At 37.4% G+C, this 19,933-nt stretch overlaps 1 protein-coding gene across 1 annotated transcript; it reads left to right on the top strand.

Moving 5' to 3' along the window:
* Positions 1-81: 81 nt before the first annotated feature.
* Positions 82-19,611, top strand: LOC148893401 (phospholipase B1, membrane-associated-like). The gene is made up of 35 exons (XM_089003827.1): positions 82-175; positions 289-332; positions 910-976; positions 1,070-1,133; positions 2,234-2,268; positions 2,379-2,442; positions 2,506-2,554; positions 2,882-2,942; positions 4,380-4,438; positions 4,576-4,649; positions 5,004-5,047; positions 5,240-5,348; positions 5,422-5,473; positions 6,646-6,726; positions 8,129-8,194; positions 8,276-8,376; positions 9,770-9,851; positions 9,954-10,058; positions 10,134-10,229; positions 10,294-10,365; positions 11,029-11,106; positions 11,751-11,811; positions 11,879-11,937; positions 12,010-12,077; positions 12,428-12,471; positions 13,305-13,404; positions 13,498-13,549; positions 14,110-14,190; positions 15,094-15,159; positions 15,236-15,330; positions 15,422-15,503; positions 16,407-16,511; positions 17,733-17,828; positions 18,513-18,587; positions 19,174-19,611. Exons 1-35 carry the CDS (start codon positions 109-111, stop codon positions 19,390-19,392), a joined length of 2,673 nt encoding a protein of 890 aa, XP_088859953.1. The 5' UTR covers positions 82-108; the 3' UTR covers positions 19,393-19,611.
* The last annotated feature ends 322 nt before the right edge of the window (positions 19,612-19,933 follow it).

Below are 19,933 nucleotides of genomic sequence, written 5' to 3'. Positions count from 1 at the left end.
CATCCCGAAACAAGCGGCGAGGGGGGCTGAGCAAAGCTTATAAAGAGGAAGGCCTACGTCGTCAACAGCCTCATTTGGTGAGGAAGGTTATCAGTTTAGTGTTCTATCATGTCAGGATCTTCACCTGTGTTTTTTACTCGACTGCTTCTCATTAGTTCTGGTCTTTTGCTCACAGGTGAGCCAAAGTTATTCAAAAAGTACTGTATGTTTAATTGTTACATTGTTACATTTAATTAAGATAAGATTAAAAAATGTCTCTGTATTTTTGTTGTTGTTGTTGTTTTTCAGACACTGCCACCATTGACATCGGAGACAGTCAACTATCAAGCAAGGTACACCGGAATAAATCTACCTCTCTATCTATCTATCTATCTATCTATCTATCTATCTATCTATCTATCTATCTATCTATCTATCTATCTATCTATCTATCTATCTATCTATCTATCTATCTATCTATCTATCTATCTATCTATCTATCTATCTATCTATGTATCTATCTATCTATCTATCTATCTATCTACCTACCTACCTACCTACCTACCTACCTACCTACCTACCTACCTACCTACCTACGTACCTACCTACCTACCTACCTATCTATCTATCTATCTATCTATCTATCTATCTATCTATCTATCTATCTATCTATCTATCTATCTATCTATCTATCTATCTATCTATCTATCTATCTATCTATCTATCTATCTATCTATCTATCTATCTATCTATCTATCTATCCATCCATCTCTCTTTCTCTCTCTCTGTCTGTCACTATATCTCTATTCCTCTATTTCTCTATATCTCTATCTCCCCGTCCGTCCAGATAGCTAGCTATCTAGTTTGTATTATTAGCTAGCTAGCTAGCCAACGATACTTCATAATAAAAATGCAGATGATGTGTCACAGGCAGGAAGTCGCATGCCATCTCAAGGCTCCACACCACCATCACTCGCCCCATTAACTGCTTCTTCCGGTAGGCGACCATTACAAAACGTTCCATTTTTGTTCTCTTTTCTGTTTTCAACAATCTGCAAGCCTTCAATTTTGTTTTCTCTTCTCATCGCAGTTCATGGCGTCCAACCTGTCGATGTCTCAGAGCTTTATTGGCTGAGCATGTTACGCTCTGACAGGTACACGCGTGGGATGATGATAACATTGAAAAGAGTGTTTGGTCATTCTTTAACCACTCTTAAAGGACAACCGACACCATTTTTTTGTTCCTAACTGACATCAGAAAAACGTTTTATAGCATCGAAAATACCCAAAACACGCAGGCGGATATTTTTAGTCAAATATAAAACAGCAATAAAAATGAGTTAAAGTGTATCAAAACTACTTCAAAATGACCTCGGAGATGGGGAGTTTCAGAAGGTCCCGCCCCAGTTCGTGACGTCACGGCAAGACGTGTTGCCTTGCTCGAGAATCAAAACATGGGCTTCAGATACGGTGAATATGCTTTCCTGTTACTCATCCAGTTCTGAATATGATTCAAATAGTTCTGAAGAGGAAAGCATAAATGTGTGCAATCGATTAAAGGAGTCCTCCCATATCAAGTCGAGCCGTCAATGACAGCATTGTAGCACCCAGAAAATGCAAAAGATGGCACCCAAGCTCTGTTGGAAATGGGCTGATTTGTCTGCTGGGAATTTGTTTCAGCGAATATCAAATACAGTAAAGTCTGGTTATATCGATATCGGATATATCGATAGTCCCGGTTATATCGATACTATTTCTATGCACGCAAGGAGAAAATTACATGCAAACAGGGTCGGATATATCGATAGTCCCGGTTATATCGATATTTTTTCGGACTCCCTTGAATATCGATATAACGAGACTTTACTGTAGTTGTCTTGGTGCAACACACAACGATTCACCATGGCGTTATTTATGTGTTTGCCTTCTAATTTCGCCATCAACACGAATTTTTCAGACCAAACAAAGTACCGCCAAATGCATTGCGTGTCGCTTTCTCGGTCAGGGGCGTTCCTTCAGTGACATAATGTGGGGATTGTCATCAACTCGAAAACAAGACAGTGCGAGTCTTAAAAGGTAAAATATCGCTATATGCGGTGGAATCTTTGTAAAATGCGCTCAGTAGAAGTCATTTGAAGTCAATTTACAAATTATGGACACAACTTGTCCGGAGGCGTCGGTTGTCCTTTTACTCAGAGGTTTACTTTAAAAAAAAAAATAAGCAGCATCACAGCATCTTGTTTTATATTCATAGGAATGTAACGTCAAAGATTGGCAACCAAGTGGCCGGTAAGGATTTTTTTTTCACCCAAATTACAATAGTGGAAAAAGGAAAATGTCAGTTTAAAATCTAAACTGACGAAAAGAAATGTCTGTTGTGTTTATTGTATCATGAACAGAGCTGCTGTCCATTTTCAAACCAGCAGTGATCGCTGGAAATGTGGAATTATTGACGCAACCCTGGTAATCAACACACACAAACACACAAAAATGATAATATAGCAATAACCAGTGAATGTGTTGCAGGAGTTTGCCGCAAGAACCGGAGCAGCTTTCTGACACCTTGACAGATCAGGTAGATACAGAGTCGGGCACTGTGTTTTCTCCTTTTTTGAGTCAAAGTCAAGCTTTTTAATTTTTTTTTTCAAGAAGCAGCAAAGCTCTGCATAGAGGAATAAAACTTCGTTGTTCGCTCCGCCTTCCATTGAGAAAAAAAAATGAAAAAAGACAGCCATATATAACCTAAATGATTAATTCAGCGAACAGATTTATATTTAATTTGCGATAAGAACAATTTTAACACAATGAGATACCAAAATAAAAATCTCATCTCCCCAATATCAATTAAAAAAAAATTAATACCGCCTCCAAATTGTTGCTTCTGTACTGAATGTTTTGGTAGTTTATGGGCACTGAGATCCCCTGCAGGAACCGTCATCCGTCGCCGACATCGCCAACGTCAGGTACCAAATATGATACTCTACATAAAAACGTCAGTCGTACAGGATTGGTCCAAATCTGAAAAGTTTTCTTCAGCCGTCATCTGTACTTGTTTGAAGGTGTCGAATATTTTGCTTCACATCCGAAAAGCTTTGTCAGCGAACTAAAGTTATGCTGGTATCACCTCATTGGGTTAAAAATATGGTATTAGCATGCTAATGAGGTGATGTAACATGCACCTCGGTAATAATAATACAGTAAAGTCTCGTTATATCGATATTCAAGGGAGTCCGAAAAAATATCGATATAACCGGGAATATCGATATATCCGACCCTGTTTGCATGTAATTTTCTCCGTGCGCGCATAGAAATAGTATCGATATAACCGGGACTATCGATATATCCGATATCGATATAACGAGACTTTACTGTAATAATAATAATAATATATTTCATTTATAAGCGCCTTTCAAAACTCTCAAGGTCACTTTACAGTCACAGGATAAGTTTTTGTGTGGGTGAGCAGCGACAGCCACACGCGCCAGCGTTCACTCATCCCGGAAGTAATAGTAATAATAATAATAATAATAATAATAATAATGCATTGTATTTATAAACACCTTTCAAAACTCTCAAGGACATAGCGAATCGATAGCCATATACCTAATAGCTAGATAGCAAATAGATAGCTAGCCTTGTAGCTAGCTAGATAGCTTTCTCAATAGCTATCGAGATAGATAGATTGCTAAATAAATAAAAAGAAGTGAAGAGAGGGAAAAAGAAATAAGAATAAAGTCAAGATAAAAAGACTAAAAAAGCAAAAAGGAAATAAGGCACATTTGAACAGTGTGACAAAATGGCCGCCGCAGGAAAAAAAGGAAGAGCAGCACCCCCACCAAGAGTTTACTGTGTTCGTCCTGCAGTCAATTATATTGCAGCGCCAAGTTGGCAGCATGCTAATATCATATTTTATCACGCGGGTTGGGTTACCAATATGGTATTAGTATGCTAACGAGGTGCATGCTATATCACCTCATTAGCATGCTAATACCATATTTTATCACCTCATTAGCATGCTATATCACATCATTAGCATGCTAATACCAGAGCTAATGGGGCAATCAGATTCAGGCATAGAACATTAGAGATAATCAAACAGTACAAAAGAGGTAATCAGATTAGCTTCGGGGAGTAGTCTACTGCTCCCCTAAGCCTAGGGCAGGCACCTATCAGAGCAGAGGTCTGGCACTGCCACCTCTGTCCATTAAGGATATATACATATATCGGGCCAGCGGTCCCAGCACAACATTGGTTTTCTGACGAAGCTCTTCGGATGAGGAGCGAAACGTCCGACACCTTCAAAGAAGTACAGATGACGGCTGAAGAAACCTGTTCATCGACTCTACAAAAAAGTATATACAAATATTGGCATTTGAATATCATTTGACTGTCATGTGTAGTTCATGAGCTGAGACCAGCTGACATCAAGGTGGTGGCTGCTGTGGGCGACTCTCTGACTGTAAGACCATCGTCGTCAAAAATCAATACCAATAATTCTATAGTAATGTAGAACTGCGTTTGAACGCTAACTTCATTAAATTTTTGGAAAAAAAAAGTCGACAAATTCCTAAATTTAAGCTCTCGCATAACGTGTAGGCAGGCAATGGTGTGGGCGCAAAGTCAAACAACCTTCTGCTGGTCATCAACGAATACAGAGGACTATCCTGGAGGTAACGCTGGAGCAGGCATAGAATACACACACATATATATATATATATATATATATATACAGTAAAGTCTCGTTATATCGATATTCAAGGGAGTCCGAAAAAATATCGATATAACCGGGACTATCGATATATCCGACCCTGTTTGCATGTAATTTTCTCCGTGCGTGCATAGAAATAGTATCGATATAACCGGGACTATCGATATATCCGATATCGATATAACGAGACTTTACTGTACTATATATATATATATATATATATATATATATATATATATATATATATATATATATATATATATATATATATTATTATTATTATATGCATAACTGATTCAGATTGTTTTTCTTTCAGCATTGGCGGTGATGAAAACATCACAACGGTCACCACTTTACCAAGTATGTACATAAATAGCACTCGACGAATGTATACATGTATGTAATGACTACTGACATCATGTCGTTTTTGTGTTTGGTTGTGTGTGTGTGTGTGTGTGTGTGTGTGTGTGTGTGTGTGTGTGTGTGTGTGTGTGTGTGTGTGTGTGTGTGTGTGTGTGTGTGTGTGTGTGTGTGTGTGTGTGTGTTGTGCAGACATCCTGAAGGAATTCAACCCGTCCCTGACAGGCTTTTCTCAAGGAATCGGCAAACAGGACTCCCCCAAAGCCTTCCTCAACCAAGCTGTAGCCGGAGCTAAGAGTGGGTACGTATGCAGGATTTACTGTACAGTACATCTCATTCTACTGCATTTTACTCTGACGCCGTTGTGTTTTCAGTGATGTCGTAGAACAAGTGCGCGCCCTAGTGGACATGATGAAAAACGACACGGTAAGAAGTGATCGCCATGAACATTCACAGGCCACTGCACTTTTTCACCCTTTCGATACCATAATCTGAAATTTTAATTTCTTTGGCTTCTAAAGAAGGCATATCAATGAAAAAATGCAGAAATATTTTTAGCACATAATAATCAATGGTGGTACTCTACAAATCAGGACCGTCAGTATTTTTGGAGAGCGAGACGAACTACTACTTACGGTCGACTGCTACCTACTATTAGTGGGAAATGCAGGAATGCTAACAAATGAAACCTCACTTGTAAAATATGTATTCTTTCATCATCATCAATTCAAATAATTGAGTTTTATCGAGAAAAAAAAACATAGATGAAGAGTTTATATATCAAAATACAAACAAAGCAACCCGTTTTGATGGATATTTAGTAACAAACAAACGATATAAAACCGAGCAAAGTCATTTGCAATCAACCGCTTGGACGCCTGGCCTGGAGTAATGGGATTTGGATTGGATTTACCTTTATTCGTCTCGCAGTGGAGAAATTGACATTTCACAGCAGCAAAGTGATGGAAGGAAGAGGAAAGGAAAGGAAGAAGTAGAAAGACAAAATACAAGGGATGCTGGAAAGCCAGCCACTCTTGAAGGCAAAAGAACAAAATAATATGACAACACAAAGAGCACATTCTGCACCATCTTTGTTGCAGTTCTAGATGAACGAGTAGAAAATCAAAGTGTCCTTTTCACCAGTGGCTCAGGGACGTCATGGTGGAATGTGCACGTGTGCTACAAGCTAAATGTTGAAAACAAACACAAAGCTGTAATAGCCATTGATGGAAAGAGATTGTGTCACATCTCCTGTTCCACGTAAATCCGCTTCAATTCCAAGCCGCGACAGTTCTGATGCAATCTTGTGTTGGCAGCCGAAAAATGCCACATATTGCTAGATATGGGAAGAAATTTGTACCGACAGCAATTTAGAGAAGAAACTTACTCTCCTTTATTTTCAATGATTAAAAATGTATGGCGGTACTCATTTGTACCGTCAGTATTGAATGTTTTTTTTTTTTTTACCAAAGCATATGTGTTCACTTTCACTTTATAAAGTTGAGAAAATAGTTATATTGGTTGAAATATGCTATGTCAGCGTGTGAGTGATTTCAGTGTTCATGTTTAACTTGTCTTCCTCATGTTGGTGAGTGCAGAGAATCGATTTCCACAATGACTGGAAAGTGATCACCGTGTTTATTGGAGGCAATGACATATGTGACTTCTGCTCAGATACTGTGAGTATAAAACTTGTCTGTATAAGGGGGCATGACGTGTGAAAGGATTTCAATTGCGCCTGTGAGAGGATTTCAGAAGTGCGCTGTCAGAGATGTTCAATCGGACACAGTGAACAAAGACTCGAACCCAGAAAGACTGTCTTTTTACTGCCGGCAGGAGACGCAGCCATTCATGACAGACGCCTTAATTCTGCAGCCCTCTGTCAAGCTATTTATTGAGAGTATATGCAAATTTAAGTGATGCATTCATAAAACATAGTTTTCTTGATTAGAATACCACGCCCATGGAACGTTCCGAGCCCCAACAGCTATAAGCAATAAAACATAGATATTTTGTCTTTTCCATGAGCTGATAAATTTGTAACCTGGCTAATGAGCTCTTAGTCCTAAATAACTGTGGTGATAAAGGAGTTTCCCAAGTCCTAAATTCTGTCCAAGTCCAGATCTCCTAGATGAAGATGACAGTTTAACCTGTTGACCTCAGATTGACCCCAGGTTTCTCTGTGCTTCAATTAATAATCCATTTGATTTATAAGCGCCTTTCAAAACTCTCAAGGTCACTTTACAGTCACAGGATCATTTTTTTTTTCTGCGGGTGAGCAGCGGCAGCCACATGCGCCAGCGTTCACTCACCCAGAAGTAATTCAAATAGATAGAAAGATAGCTGGCTAGCTAACAGATAGCTAATAGATAGCCAGCTAGACAGTTAGCTAACTAGCTAGACAGCCATATAGCTAGTAGATTGCCAGCTACATAGCTAGCCAGCCAACCAGATAACAAATAGATAGCAAAAGGATGGCAAATAGATAGCCAGCTAGGTAGCTAGCTAACAGATAGCTAATAGATAGCCAGCTAGACAGTTAGCTAACTAGCTAGACAGCCATATAGCTAGTAGATTGCCAGCTACATAGCTAGCCAGCCAGCCAGATAACAAATAGATAGCAAAAGGATGGCAAATAGATAGCCAACTAGGTAGCTAGCTAACAGATAGCAAATAGATAGCTAGCTAGATAGCAAATCAATAGCAAATAGATAGCCAGCTAGGTAGCTAGCTAACAGATAGCAAATAGATAGCTAGCTAGATAACAAATCAATAGCAAATAGATAGCCAGCTAGGTAGCTAGCTAATAGATAGCAAATAGATAGCTAGCTAGATAGCAAATCAATAGCAAATAGATAGCCAGCTAGGTAGCGAGCTAATTGATCGCAAATAGTGTATTCGAGTCACACATGCTCACTAAGCATATAACAGCATGAAACTTTTCAATATGATCACTTTTTATTCTGTCTAATCTCTATCATGCGCATAAGAGCGTTTCAGAAAGATGGATAAGGAGTCCCTGAAAGCCCCCCCCCTTCACCTATGCTATCTGTATATTTTCCATCTCCCGCTCCGTCACAGGTCATCTTCTCACCCCAGAATGTGGCCAAACGCATCCGTCGAGCACTAGACGTACTCCACAGTGAGGTAGTGCCACACGACACATCCCACACAAACGTCATTATTACCCAAGGATATTTTTTTAAGCGCCGTTTTATGACCTCGTAGGTTCCACGTGCGCTCGTCAACCTGGTGGAGCTGCTGAACATTATACCGCTACGTGAACTACATAAAGATAATGCGCTGGGATGCCCCACCTGGTTTGTTAGGTCGGTGTTGATGTATTTCAAGGGATGTTTGTGGAAATTTTGAAAGATACAGTATCTGATCCAGCAGGCAGGTTGCAGGCCAATCACCAGGCACACAGACATAAAAATGAATGAATAGATAAATAAATACATAAATAACTAAATAGGCAGATATATATACATAAATAAATCAATCAATAAACAAACCGATACATAAATAAATACACGGATAAATAAATAGACAAATAAATGGATAAATAAATGCTTAAGGAGGTTCATAACTGAATACATAAATAGATAGTGAGATAGATCAATAGATGAATAAATAAATACAGTGACGGGTATATAAATAAATAGACAGATATATAAATAAACAAATGGATAAATCGATCACTAAATCAAAGCATGAAGAAATACAGCAAAGTAAATAAATAGATAGAGTTAGATAGCTCGGTAGATAAATAAATAGATAGACGGGTATATAAATAAATACATAAATAGATAGACAGATCTATAAATAAATATGTAAAGAGACATAAATAAATGGATAAATAAATAAATGCATAAAGAAGTAAATTAATAGATAGCTAGATCAATAGATAAATGAATAAATAAATACATAATGGATGAATACATCAATAAACAAATAAATAAATAAATAAATACATAAATAAATAAATAAATGGATAAATAGATAAATCAATAGACGGGTACATAAATAAATACATAGACACATATATAAATACATAAATAAACAGATAAATAAATGGATACATAAATCAATGCAGAACGAAGTAAATAAATACAGTAAAGTCTCGTTATATCGATATTCAAGGGAGTCCGAAAAAATATCGATATAACCGGGACTATCGATATATCCGACCCTGTTAGCATGTAATTTCCCCCGTGCGTGCATAGAAATAGTATCGATATAACCGGGACTATCGATATATCCGACCCTGTTAGCATGTAATTTCCCCCGTGCGTGCATAGAAATAGTATCGATATAACCGGGACTATCGATATCCGATATCGATATAACGAGACTTTACTGTAAATAGATAAATAAATGGATGAAAAAATAATGGCTAAAAACATTAATGGATAAATAAATAAACAAATAAATAAATACATTTTGGGTGTTTTTTTTGGGGGGGTGAGAGGAAAAAGTATCTTGGAGAAAACCCAATGTGAAAAAAAATTCTACCTTGATTAATTTCATGTACAAGTCCCATTTTCTCCTCTATGGTTGACAGTAACACACTTTTCCTGGCATTCTTTCTAATTGATGCCACAAAAATAATACCCGAATCCATACAAAGAGCAAAACACTCAAGGAGTTGAACCTCGACATACTCGCTGAGAAAAAGTGAGAGATTAGTTGACATGATGCGTGTTTTTATTGTGTTTTCAGAATGGTTTGCCCATGCGTCCTGAAGCCAAGAGATGGCTCGCTCCAACTACAAAAGACGGAAGAATTCAGCAGGGCTTATCAGGTCAGTTCTGGACACAAAGGCAGGTGTTGGGTAATCCTCATTTGTAGTTGAATTTCCAAAGCAAGAAAGTTTATGTCATTTAAAAAAAATGTCTTTTCCCAGGGTGCAATGCGAGAACTGGTGGACTCCGGGCGCTACGACACTCACAACAATTTCACCGTCGTCCTGCAGCCTTTCTTCAGGGAGGTTTTTCTGCCTAAATTGCCGGTAGGAACTATGACTGTGAGATTCAATCCACCGCACAGATATTGTTCAGACCGCTAATTCCACAAATGCTCTTAGGATGGAAGACCAGATCGTTCGTACTTTTCACCTGACTGTTTTCACCTGAGCCAGAAAGCTCACACGCTGATGGCCCGAGCGCTCTGGAACAATATGGTAGGATTTGGTTTTGATTGCATTTGATGTCATTGTATTTTTAATCCCTAATTGCTTCATGCAGCTGGAGCCGGTGGGAAACAAAACTTTTACACAAGACTTCTCCAGTGGCATCGATCTAAAGTGTCCGTCTGAGGTAATTACATTTTGAACTTATTTGCTGCCATTCCCGAATTGAAAAATGTGACGTTTCTTATGCGGGGTGCCGATAAAGCACTGGTCAGACCTCTAGCGATGTTTTTCCCTTCCACAAGGGGGCATGTTAGCGCTTTGTTACAGGTCCAGCTGTTGTTAAAGTGCTATATAAATCAATATGAAAGTATTGTATTGTATTTTGTTCAGCAACCCCCATTTCAAGCTCAGATAACTCCAGACCCATATAACTTAGGAATTAACTTTTTTTATGATGAACGAAAGGAGTCAAAGATTTCTTATGCTGCATTGAATGTTTATGTAGTCCTAAAAGTCAATATTTTCTGGGTCCTGCAATTTGAGTGAAAAGGACAAAAACCCTGGCACTGGAGTGGACACATTTTTGCACATCGTCTGGCAGTGAATGGCTTAATTATACATTATATTGTCACAATTATTATTCCCAATATGAACCTACAGTGAATATTATATTAAGATGAAAGACAGAACATCTCCGTATAACTATAATGAGTACCATATTTCCTCATTTAGTACACAAATGTTGATAATTTGTTAACCAGGGATGCATTGTTTGAAATATGTATTAACATGATTTGAGACATAACCAATCTCATGACTAGAATATATTTTCTTTGATTATTTTTAGACAACACCCTTCTTTAGGACGGCTGCCAACAGCAACTACACATTCCCAGGACCTCTGCCAACCCCTGCGCCGGTCACTGTAGGTCGTTTGTATATACAGTAAAGTCTCGTTATATCGATATCGGATATATCGATAGTCCCGGTTATATCGATACTATTTCTATGCACGCACGAAGAAAATTACATGCAAACAGGGTCGGATATATCGATAGTCCCGGTTATATCGATATTTTTTCGGACTCCCTTGAATATCGATATAACGAGACTTTACTGTATATATATATATATATATATATATATATATATATATATGCTCAATCTAATGTTAAAATGTGAAACACTGAGCTCCATCAATTTGTAGCACCTCACTTCAATTATCATATTTTCCCCCCCACCATTTTAGCTATCTCATAGCAGTATTTTTTTTTTAATTTATTTATTTATTTATTTATTTATTTATTTTTATTTATTCATTTATTTATTTATTTATTTATTATCTATTTATTAACTATTTATTTTTACGTCTGTTTGTTTATTTGTTTATTTATTTGTATGTTCATTTATTTATTATCTATTTGTTTATTTGTATGTTTATTTATTTATTATCTATTTATTTATTTGTATGTTTATTTATTTATTTGTCTGTCAATTTATTTATTTGTCTGTCAATTTATTTATTGATTTATGTAATTTTCCAACTCTTCCAATTGTGTTGTTTTGTAGAACTGGGGCAGGGACTTCAAATGTCTTAACGTGGGACCGTCTGACTCGGCGCCCACTTCAGGTACCGACGTGATGCCGCTATGTTGGTTAAGACTCAACAGCATGTCAAATTGTACTCATTGTGTTAGCTCACAGGGTCCGGCCAGCTGATATTAATGTGGTGGCCGCTTTGGGAGATTCCATAACGGTAAGTTTGCGAATGAGTGCGACCATATTTAGCCTTTCACACATTAAAAATGTCGTTTTTGGTGTGTTTTAGGCTGGATTTGGTGCTAAGGCAAAGAATCTACTGCAGCTCATAACAGAATATAGAGGAGTGTCATGGAGGTGAGATATAATGTTGTAGTTTCACTGAACGACTTGCCATTTTTATGATAAATTTACCCCCCAACCCCTAAAAAAATAACATTTGTTGGGTCTGTCGACTATGATTTCACCCACAAAATAATTGTACATTTTAGTTTATTTGAGTTATTTACAGGTCATATTTTATCCAACTGGTACCAAATTGCACCCTGCATATTTTTAATCATCATTTTTACTTTGCAATATGAAATTTGGTAGCCATGTGTATCATGTCGAGCCTCCCCTACTGTCATAAACAAACAGATACAACAACCAATCTCATCGCTGATGGCGACTGTAATTCACATCAAGTTTTCTCTCTCCCGCTGTAGCATCGGAGGAGATAAAAGCCTGGAGACTGTTACCACGCTAGCCAGTAAGAAACCCTGTCCGTGCTACGCACCAGCGTTCACTCAACCCAGAAGTAACTCAAATAGATAGAAAGCTAGATAGCTAAAAGATAGCCAGCTCGACAATTAGCTAGCTAGATAGCTATATAGCTAATAAATAGCCAGCTAGATAGCTAGCTAGCCAGCCAGATAGCTAATAGATAGCAAAACATAGCAATAGCCAGTGCGGTAGCTAGCTATATAGCCAACTGGATAGCTAGCTAGATAGCATTTTTAGCGCATAGTTATATTTTTATTTTTAGATGAATAAAAGTAGAACAGGTCAGATTGTGTGGCAGAATTTGTATCATTATTTTGGTAGCATTTCTTGGCATTTCTTTGTTTCCAAATGTAACCACACCACATTCAGTGGATGAATCTAAAGCACAGGTGTCAAAGTCAAGGCCCGCGGGCCAAATCTGGCCCGCCACATAATTCTTTTCGGCCCGCGAAAGCAAATCAAACTTGTTAAATTCTATGATGATTGCTAAAATCTGAGCCAAAATTTCATATTTTTGGATGTCAACCACAATAAAAGTCATTATTCTTGACTTCAGATTTGAAAACGAGTTATTCATTAATTTGCTGTGTGCTCTATATGTAATATTTGAAGGGATTTAAACATTCTAATGGGTTCCCCAAATTCATAACGGCCCTCGAGAGGAAACCATAACTACAATTTGGCCCGCAGCAAAAAATGACTTTGACACCCCTGATCTAAAGACATCACACACATGACAGTAAATAAAGCAATTTAAAAATAATAATAATAATAAATAGGAAGGACAACAGAAGCCCATCGTGTGTTTCTGTCTCTCAGACATCCTCAGGAAGTTCAATCCAAACCTTAAAGGAGCGTCAAAAGGCCAAGGGAAGAGAAAGAGCGGCTTCAACATGTCCACAACAGGAGCCAAAATCTCGTCAGTCCATCTATTTTTTAAAATGTTTTTTTTTTTCTCGTTTGTTTGTATATTACACACATTGTAATGATAATAAAATTGTTTTCAAAACAGGCACATTCCAGAACAAATCCGACGCCTGATTGAAGTGATGAAAAACGACACTGTGAGTTTTATACAGTATTACATCATAAAATACAAATAATACCTGAAATACATTTTTAAAAATATTTACTAAATATTTTCAAAAGCAGAATTAAAGCAATATTTATGGAGATGCATAGTTTGAAACTATATCTAATTGTAAAATAAATTTTGAAATATTAATTGAAAAAAAAATCACAAAATAGTAATAATAATAATAATAGATTTCATTTATAAGTGCCTTTCAAAACTCTCAAGGTCACTTTACAGTCACAGGATAAGTTTTGCATGAGGAATATTGTGTATATTATTTTATATTTACAGAGCAGGCAAAATCCATATTTGAAAAGCTATAAAAATATTGAAAAATTAAAATGACGCTTGATTGACAGCATAAAAGCTTACACTTCTTCCATATTTGAAGAATATCTGAAATGAACTAGTCTAATATAAGATTTTAAAATATTTATAATAATTAAATAATTGACAACCTAAAAAAAAATGTGCCTTATTTTTAGGTAAAAATTAATGCATGCATATTTTCAAATAACATTTTTTTTTCATCTTTCCTTCTTTATCCAGACAGTGGATTTTGCCAATGACTGGAAGCTGGTGACTCTCTTCATTGGTGGCAATGACCTCTGTCAATTCTGCTACGACAGAGTGAGTTTCTTTAAAAAAAAAACACATAATCACACAAAGTACAGTACGTTAATAATAATAATAATAATAATACATTATATTTTAAGCGCCTTTCAAAGTTCCCCAACTGAACAGTCCTTTTTATTTTCCACACAGCTCATTGTAGCTGTGATATGATATCACTCACCGAAGCAACACAATCGAAATAATGATGCTTTTGTGACTCAGCCACCTCCAATAATGTTTTGACTGTGCCACAGTGAGACATGAGCCGACAGAGCGTCCACTGAGTGTTTCTGTTCTGTTGCCTCCAAAACAACCAACTTTACACCCACCACCGTCTCCCTCGTCATTTTTCACCCTCGATCACCATCTAAAATATCATATGAAGGTCGTTTGTTTTTGCTAATGAAAACATGAAAACACAGCCGTGTGCTTGTAAGGAAGAGCAGCCATTTTGTAGGGCAGCACAGAATGCAGGACAGTTCATTGGTAGCCGACTTTCAAGCCGCTGCGCAACTTGTGTATTTATTTATATATTTATTTTCTTGAGTTGAACGTACATATTGTTGTTGTTGTAAAAGTAAAATATATTTACTGCAGCAGTTAAAAAAAAAACCCTCCTAGCTTAAAGCTAACTATGTGTAAAACGCTATGGATGTGCTAATGGAACTAGCATTGTCATTGTGGTCATTTAATCTCCGGATGTTTGAGCACAAAAATGTCAACAGATGACAGAACAACGTTCACAGGGGCATATACTATGTGTTCTCTGTGAAAAATTATGAGTATTATTGCCTCTTACTGAACAATTTTTAAGTGTCAAGGTTATACGAGTGGCCAAAGCGCGCACACCAGAAGACACCTCACAATAACATATCTGATCACACGATCAATACAGTCAACAATATTGTTTATCCACAGGCCTCTTTGTCACCTCAGAACTACAGCCATCACTTGATGGAGAGTTTGGAGATATTATACAAAGAGGTGAGTTTAAATGCTAAAACAATATGCTAAGCTAAAATCATGGCATAGCTAATAATGGTGCGTACAATCCCTTTAGTTTCCCAGGACCATCGTCAATATTCTGGAAATCTTACAGATTGAAAGCCTGCGTAGGATCAAGAAGGACAGTCTCGGGTGTAATGTGATACAACCGTATGGTCATCAGATCAATATTGAAATTATTGGTTGGTCACTGAACTGGGCTAAGTCTAATTGTTGGTTGTTTTGACGATTTTGTCTTCAGATTGGCTTGCCCGTGTTTCTTACTACCAGGGGATGACTCTTTAGAGCTGGCTGAAGCCAAAAGGATCAATCGAGAAGTGCAGGTAAGTGATACCTCGGTTTACGAACCCCTTGGCTTACGAACTTTTCGGTTTACGAATGTTAAATTCATAAAAATTTTACCGTGGCAGAAAAACTATTTTTCGGGATACAACGGAGCTGCCACAATGAGTGATTTGCACTCGTTTCAACTTTGATAGTTCAAAGGCAGAGTGTAGACTGCAAGGTTAAAATTCCCATCAATCAGGCTCCACAAATAACCCGCACAAGCCATCTGTACACTTGATGCAAAAAGCTATCAACCCAGCTAAACAAAACACAATTGATGAGGAACAAGGTAAAATTAGCGCACAGAAAGCACCTACAAGGGATCATTCCTCAAGATGGTGAAAGAAGAAGGCTACGTTCCTCATCAGGTGTTTAATGCTGATGAAACCGGCCACTTCATTCCATCAAGCCATCAACGACCATCACAAAGGTAAATAAAACGCCGCTATTATATAGTACAATTTATTTCTTGAATTATAATACAATGGCACATTTATGAACATAAAATAATATATATTGTGTGTAGTTTTCAGGCTTAGAAAATTAGAAAGTAGAAAATTATGTTTTATGGGGACCTGGGAACTGATTATTCTCATTGTAATGGTTTCCGATTGGAAATTAATTTTTGGGATACACACTTTTCGCCTTACACACTCTGTCTGGGAACCAATTAAATTCGTAAGCCAAGGTATCACTGTACTGGTTTATTTTTTTTTCATTCATTGCATCACATCGTTTTTTACCTTTGACTCATGCAAATAATTAATTACCTGAAAATGTTTACTTCACATAAACTAAATTCAGCCCGCTGTAACTTACCAAAAGGACAGGCAGAAATGAAAAGTGGATGGAAGGAAGTTTGCCGAAGCAAAACGCTTCATTTGTCTTTTCTCCTCGAGATTGAGACGGAGAGAGTGGCATACAGCGGTCGCTATGACGACAAGGAAGACTTTGCCGTGGTCGTGCAACCTTTCCTCAGGAACTCCATTATGCCTTTGAATGATGTAAGTCGCCTCCACACACACATCAAGGACCAGCCACGTACTAAAATATTTTTTTTCGTGATGACTTATTACTTTTATCTTTTGCATATCAAACGTTCTACTTTGTCAAAATTGATGAAAAGGTTGGTCAAAATTGGCATAGTAACATTTTTTTCCCATCTTCGGATGACAGCAAAAAAAGATGTATACAGAGCAAGGCAATAACATGGTACCATGAATATTTGTTGACAGTAAAAATAATAATAATATGTTGGAGTTTATTTGCTCATGTGCGTTCTGGCTTACTTAGCTCTTATGCTAACTGTGACAGAACAAACTTGCTTGGTTTTGCGTGACACATTCTAGTGCGCCTAAAAATATTAAAAATAGAAGAACTGATCTTCAGAGCAATTTTTTGTAATAATAATAATAATAATAATAATAATAATAATAATAATAATAATAATAATAATAATAATAATAATAAAACATTTCATTTATCAGTGCCTTTCAAAACTCTCAAGGTCACTTTACAGTCAGAGGATAAGTTTTTTTTCTGTGGGTGAGCAGTGGCAGCCACACACGGCAGCGTTCACTCAATACCTCAAATAGAAAGCTAGCTAACTAGTTAATAGTTCATAGATGATGGATGGATGGATGGATGGATGGATGGATGGATGGATGGATGGATGGATGATACATGGATAGCTAATAGATGGATAGCTAATAGATGGGTAGCTAATAGAGGGATAGCTAATAGATTGATAGCTAATAGATGGCTAGCTAATACATGGATAGCTACCTAATAGATAGCTAGCTAGCTAAAAGATAGCTAGCTAGCTAATAGATAGATAGATAACTAGCTAATAGATAGATAGCTAATAGATATATAGCTAATAGATAGATAGCTAGATAGACAGCTAGTTAATTAAATACCTAATAGATAGCAAATAGATATTTAGCTAGATAGCCAGCGAGATTTGTACAATGATGGTTTTTGATTTCCCTCCCTGGGTGGGATTTTTTTTCAGTAGATGAACTCCCCAGGGACTTCTTGCAAGACAGTGAAGGGCTCCTCATACAAACACAAGCAAAAAAAAGCCAAATTGTCCGTTTCATTTAGTATATTTAAGAAAAAAAAATTAAGAGATTACCAAAAATTATTTAAAATTGCATGTGGGAATAAAACTTCGTCTAATTGTTATGAATACTTCTCCCTCTCGTTTGCTTTTGACTCTTCAGGACGGCCGACCAGACGTCACCTACTTCAGTGAGGACTGTTTCCACTTCAGCGAAAGGGGACATGCCGACATGGCTGTGGCCATGTGGAATAACATGGTGAGTGAGGTAACATCTGATCCCATTGGAAAAGGAAGCGAAAGTATGATACAGTGACACCTTGGTTTACGAACCCCTTGGCTTACGAACTTTTTGGTTTACGAACGTTGCATTTATGAAAACGTTACCTTGGCATACGAACTTTACCTTGGCATACAAACTTTTTTCGTGCACGGAGCTGCCTCAATGAGTGATGTGTCGTTCGCGAACGAGCTCGTTCAACAAAATGGCAGCCGACTGTTTTTGTCCTCTATTCCCCGCCCCCAGTTTTCGGTTAAAGCCACGTGATTGGTCAAGAACGCAGCAGTGAGGGGGGGGTGGTTTAAACATTTGATTTCAACTTTGATAAAACGATGTTATTATACAGTACAGTTTATTTCTTGAATTATAATACCATGGCACATTTATGAACATAAAATAAGGTATATTTTGTGTAGTTTTAAGGCTTAGAAAATTAGAAAGTAGAAAATTATGTTTTATGGGGACCTGGGAACAAATTATTCTCATTTTAATGGTTTCCTATGGGAAATTATTTTTTGGGATACACACTTTTCACCTTACACACTCGGTCTGGGAACCAATTATATTCATAAGCCAAGGTATCAATGTACGAATAAAAAAAAGTATTCACACTCGCCTGTCGTCAAGTGGGAATGCAGTTTTTTTTAAATGGTTTCTCCCCAGTTGGAGCCTGTGGGCCAAAAGCTGACATACAACAATTTCATAAGTGGTAGAGATGGCATCAGGTGCCCGACTGAGGTAAGAAATCCTCCCCCACCCCTTTCCATTTCCCCGCATTGCCACTCGGATATTTCCTCTCCATGCATTGTCGCACTACTTACATAATAATAATAATAATAATAATAATAATAATAATAATAATACAGTAAAGTCTCATTATATCGATATTGGTTATATCGATAGTACTGCTTATTACGATACTATTTCTATGAACGCAAGGGGAAAATTTACATGCCGCAGGATCGGATATATCGATAGTCCGGTTATATCGATATTCTTTCCGACTCCCGAGAATGTCGATATAACGAGACTTTACTGTACATGCACTTTAACAACAGCTGAAACTGTAACAAAGCGCTAACATGGACAAAAGGCATACGCTGCCCCCTCGTGGAAGGGAAAAAAAAAACATTGCCAGAGGTCTGACCAGCGCTTTATCGACATCCCCGCAAGAAAAACCAAAACCCGAACAAATTCGGAAATGGCCACTCCACATCACACTTTTCAATTCCCGAATATATTCTGCTGTTGCATTTGAACAGGGATGTATTGACTATTTATATTGATCTCATATACTGCAACACCAGTGTGTCATACATTGCAGGAGCATCCTTACATCTACACAAAGGTGAATAGTGTAGCCAGTCTGTCTTCAACTCACTGCTCCGAGGGTGTCCCAGTATGGTTGGCCACGGTCCTCGCCGTCTCCGCCCTCCTTCTGGGCTGGGCCCTCACCTGGCTGATGCTCACCTGCAGAGCCAAGAGCAAGAAAAGGAGCATGATGACAGCAACAACAGTGGAGATAAAAACCTCGTTGTTTTAAAGTCGGGGTTGTCCAATTGAGGTGTGTGTGTGTATATAGTATCTTTGTAAAGAAAGATATGTGGGGGTTACGAGGTTATGATAAAACAAATGATTGTCAAATGTTATTTATTTAAATGTTGAATTTCAACACTGTTTATGTTGTCGCAGGTCAAACTGAAATATTCTGAAGGAATAAAGATTATTAATTTAAGTCATGACATGCACTAATTCAATTGGTCGTAAAAGTTTGTGAACATTTGATTGATTGATTTTAAGATGTATTAATAGTTTTGCCCTTGTCTTTTAAAGGACAACCGAAGCCTTTGAACAAGTTGTGGCCATAATGTGTAAAATCACTTCAAATGACTTCTACTGAGCGTATTTTACAAAGATTACACCGCGTATAGCTATATTTTAAGTTTTAAGACTCGCGCTGAATATTCAGGGAGTCTTGTTTTGGAGTTGGTGACAATGCCTACCGTGACATCACGTCTGAAACGCCCCTGACCGAGAAAGCGACACACAATGTATTTTGGGTACTTTATTTGGTCTGAAAACTT

Source organism: Hippocampus bargibanti, linkage group LG09 (assembly GCF_051943395.1).
Source record: "Hippocampus bargibanti isolate YZ-2025 linkage group LG09, ASM5194339v1, whole genome shotgun sequence".
Taxonomy (NCBI): Eukaryota; Metazoa; Chordata; class Actinopteri; order Syngnathiformes; family Syngnathidae; genus Hippocampus; species Hippocampus bargibanti.
This window is presented reverse-complemented; position numbering and strand designations above follow the sequence as displayed.

What these genes read in the sequence shown, in the direction of transcription:
- LOC148893401 (XM_089003827.1), top strand. Translation starts at nt 109, where the DNA reads ATGTCAGGATCTTCACCTGTGTTTTTTACTCGACTGCTTCTCATTAGT. An exon ending in AATTCAGCAGGGCTTATCAG is followed by an intron (nt 9,852 to 9,953) that starts GTCAGTTCTGGA and finishes GTCTTTTCCCAG; the next exon opens with GGTGCAATGCGAGAACTGGT. An exon ending in GAGCGCTCTGGAACAATATG is followed by an intron (nt 10,230 to 10,293) that starts GTAGGATTTGGT and finishes TGCTTCATGCAG; the next exon opens with CTGGAGCCGGTGGGAAACAA.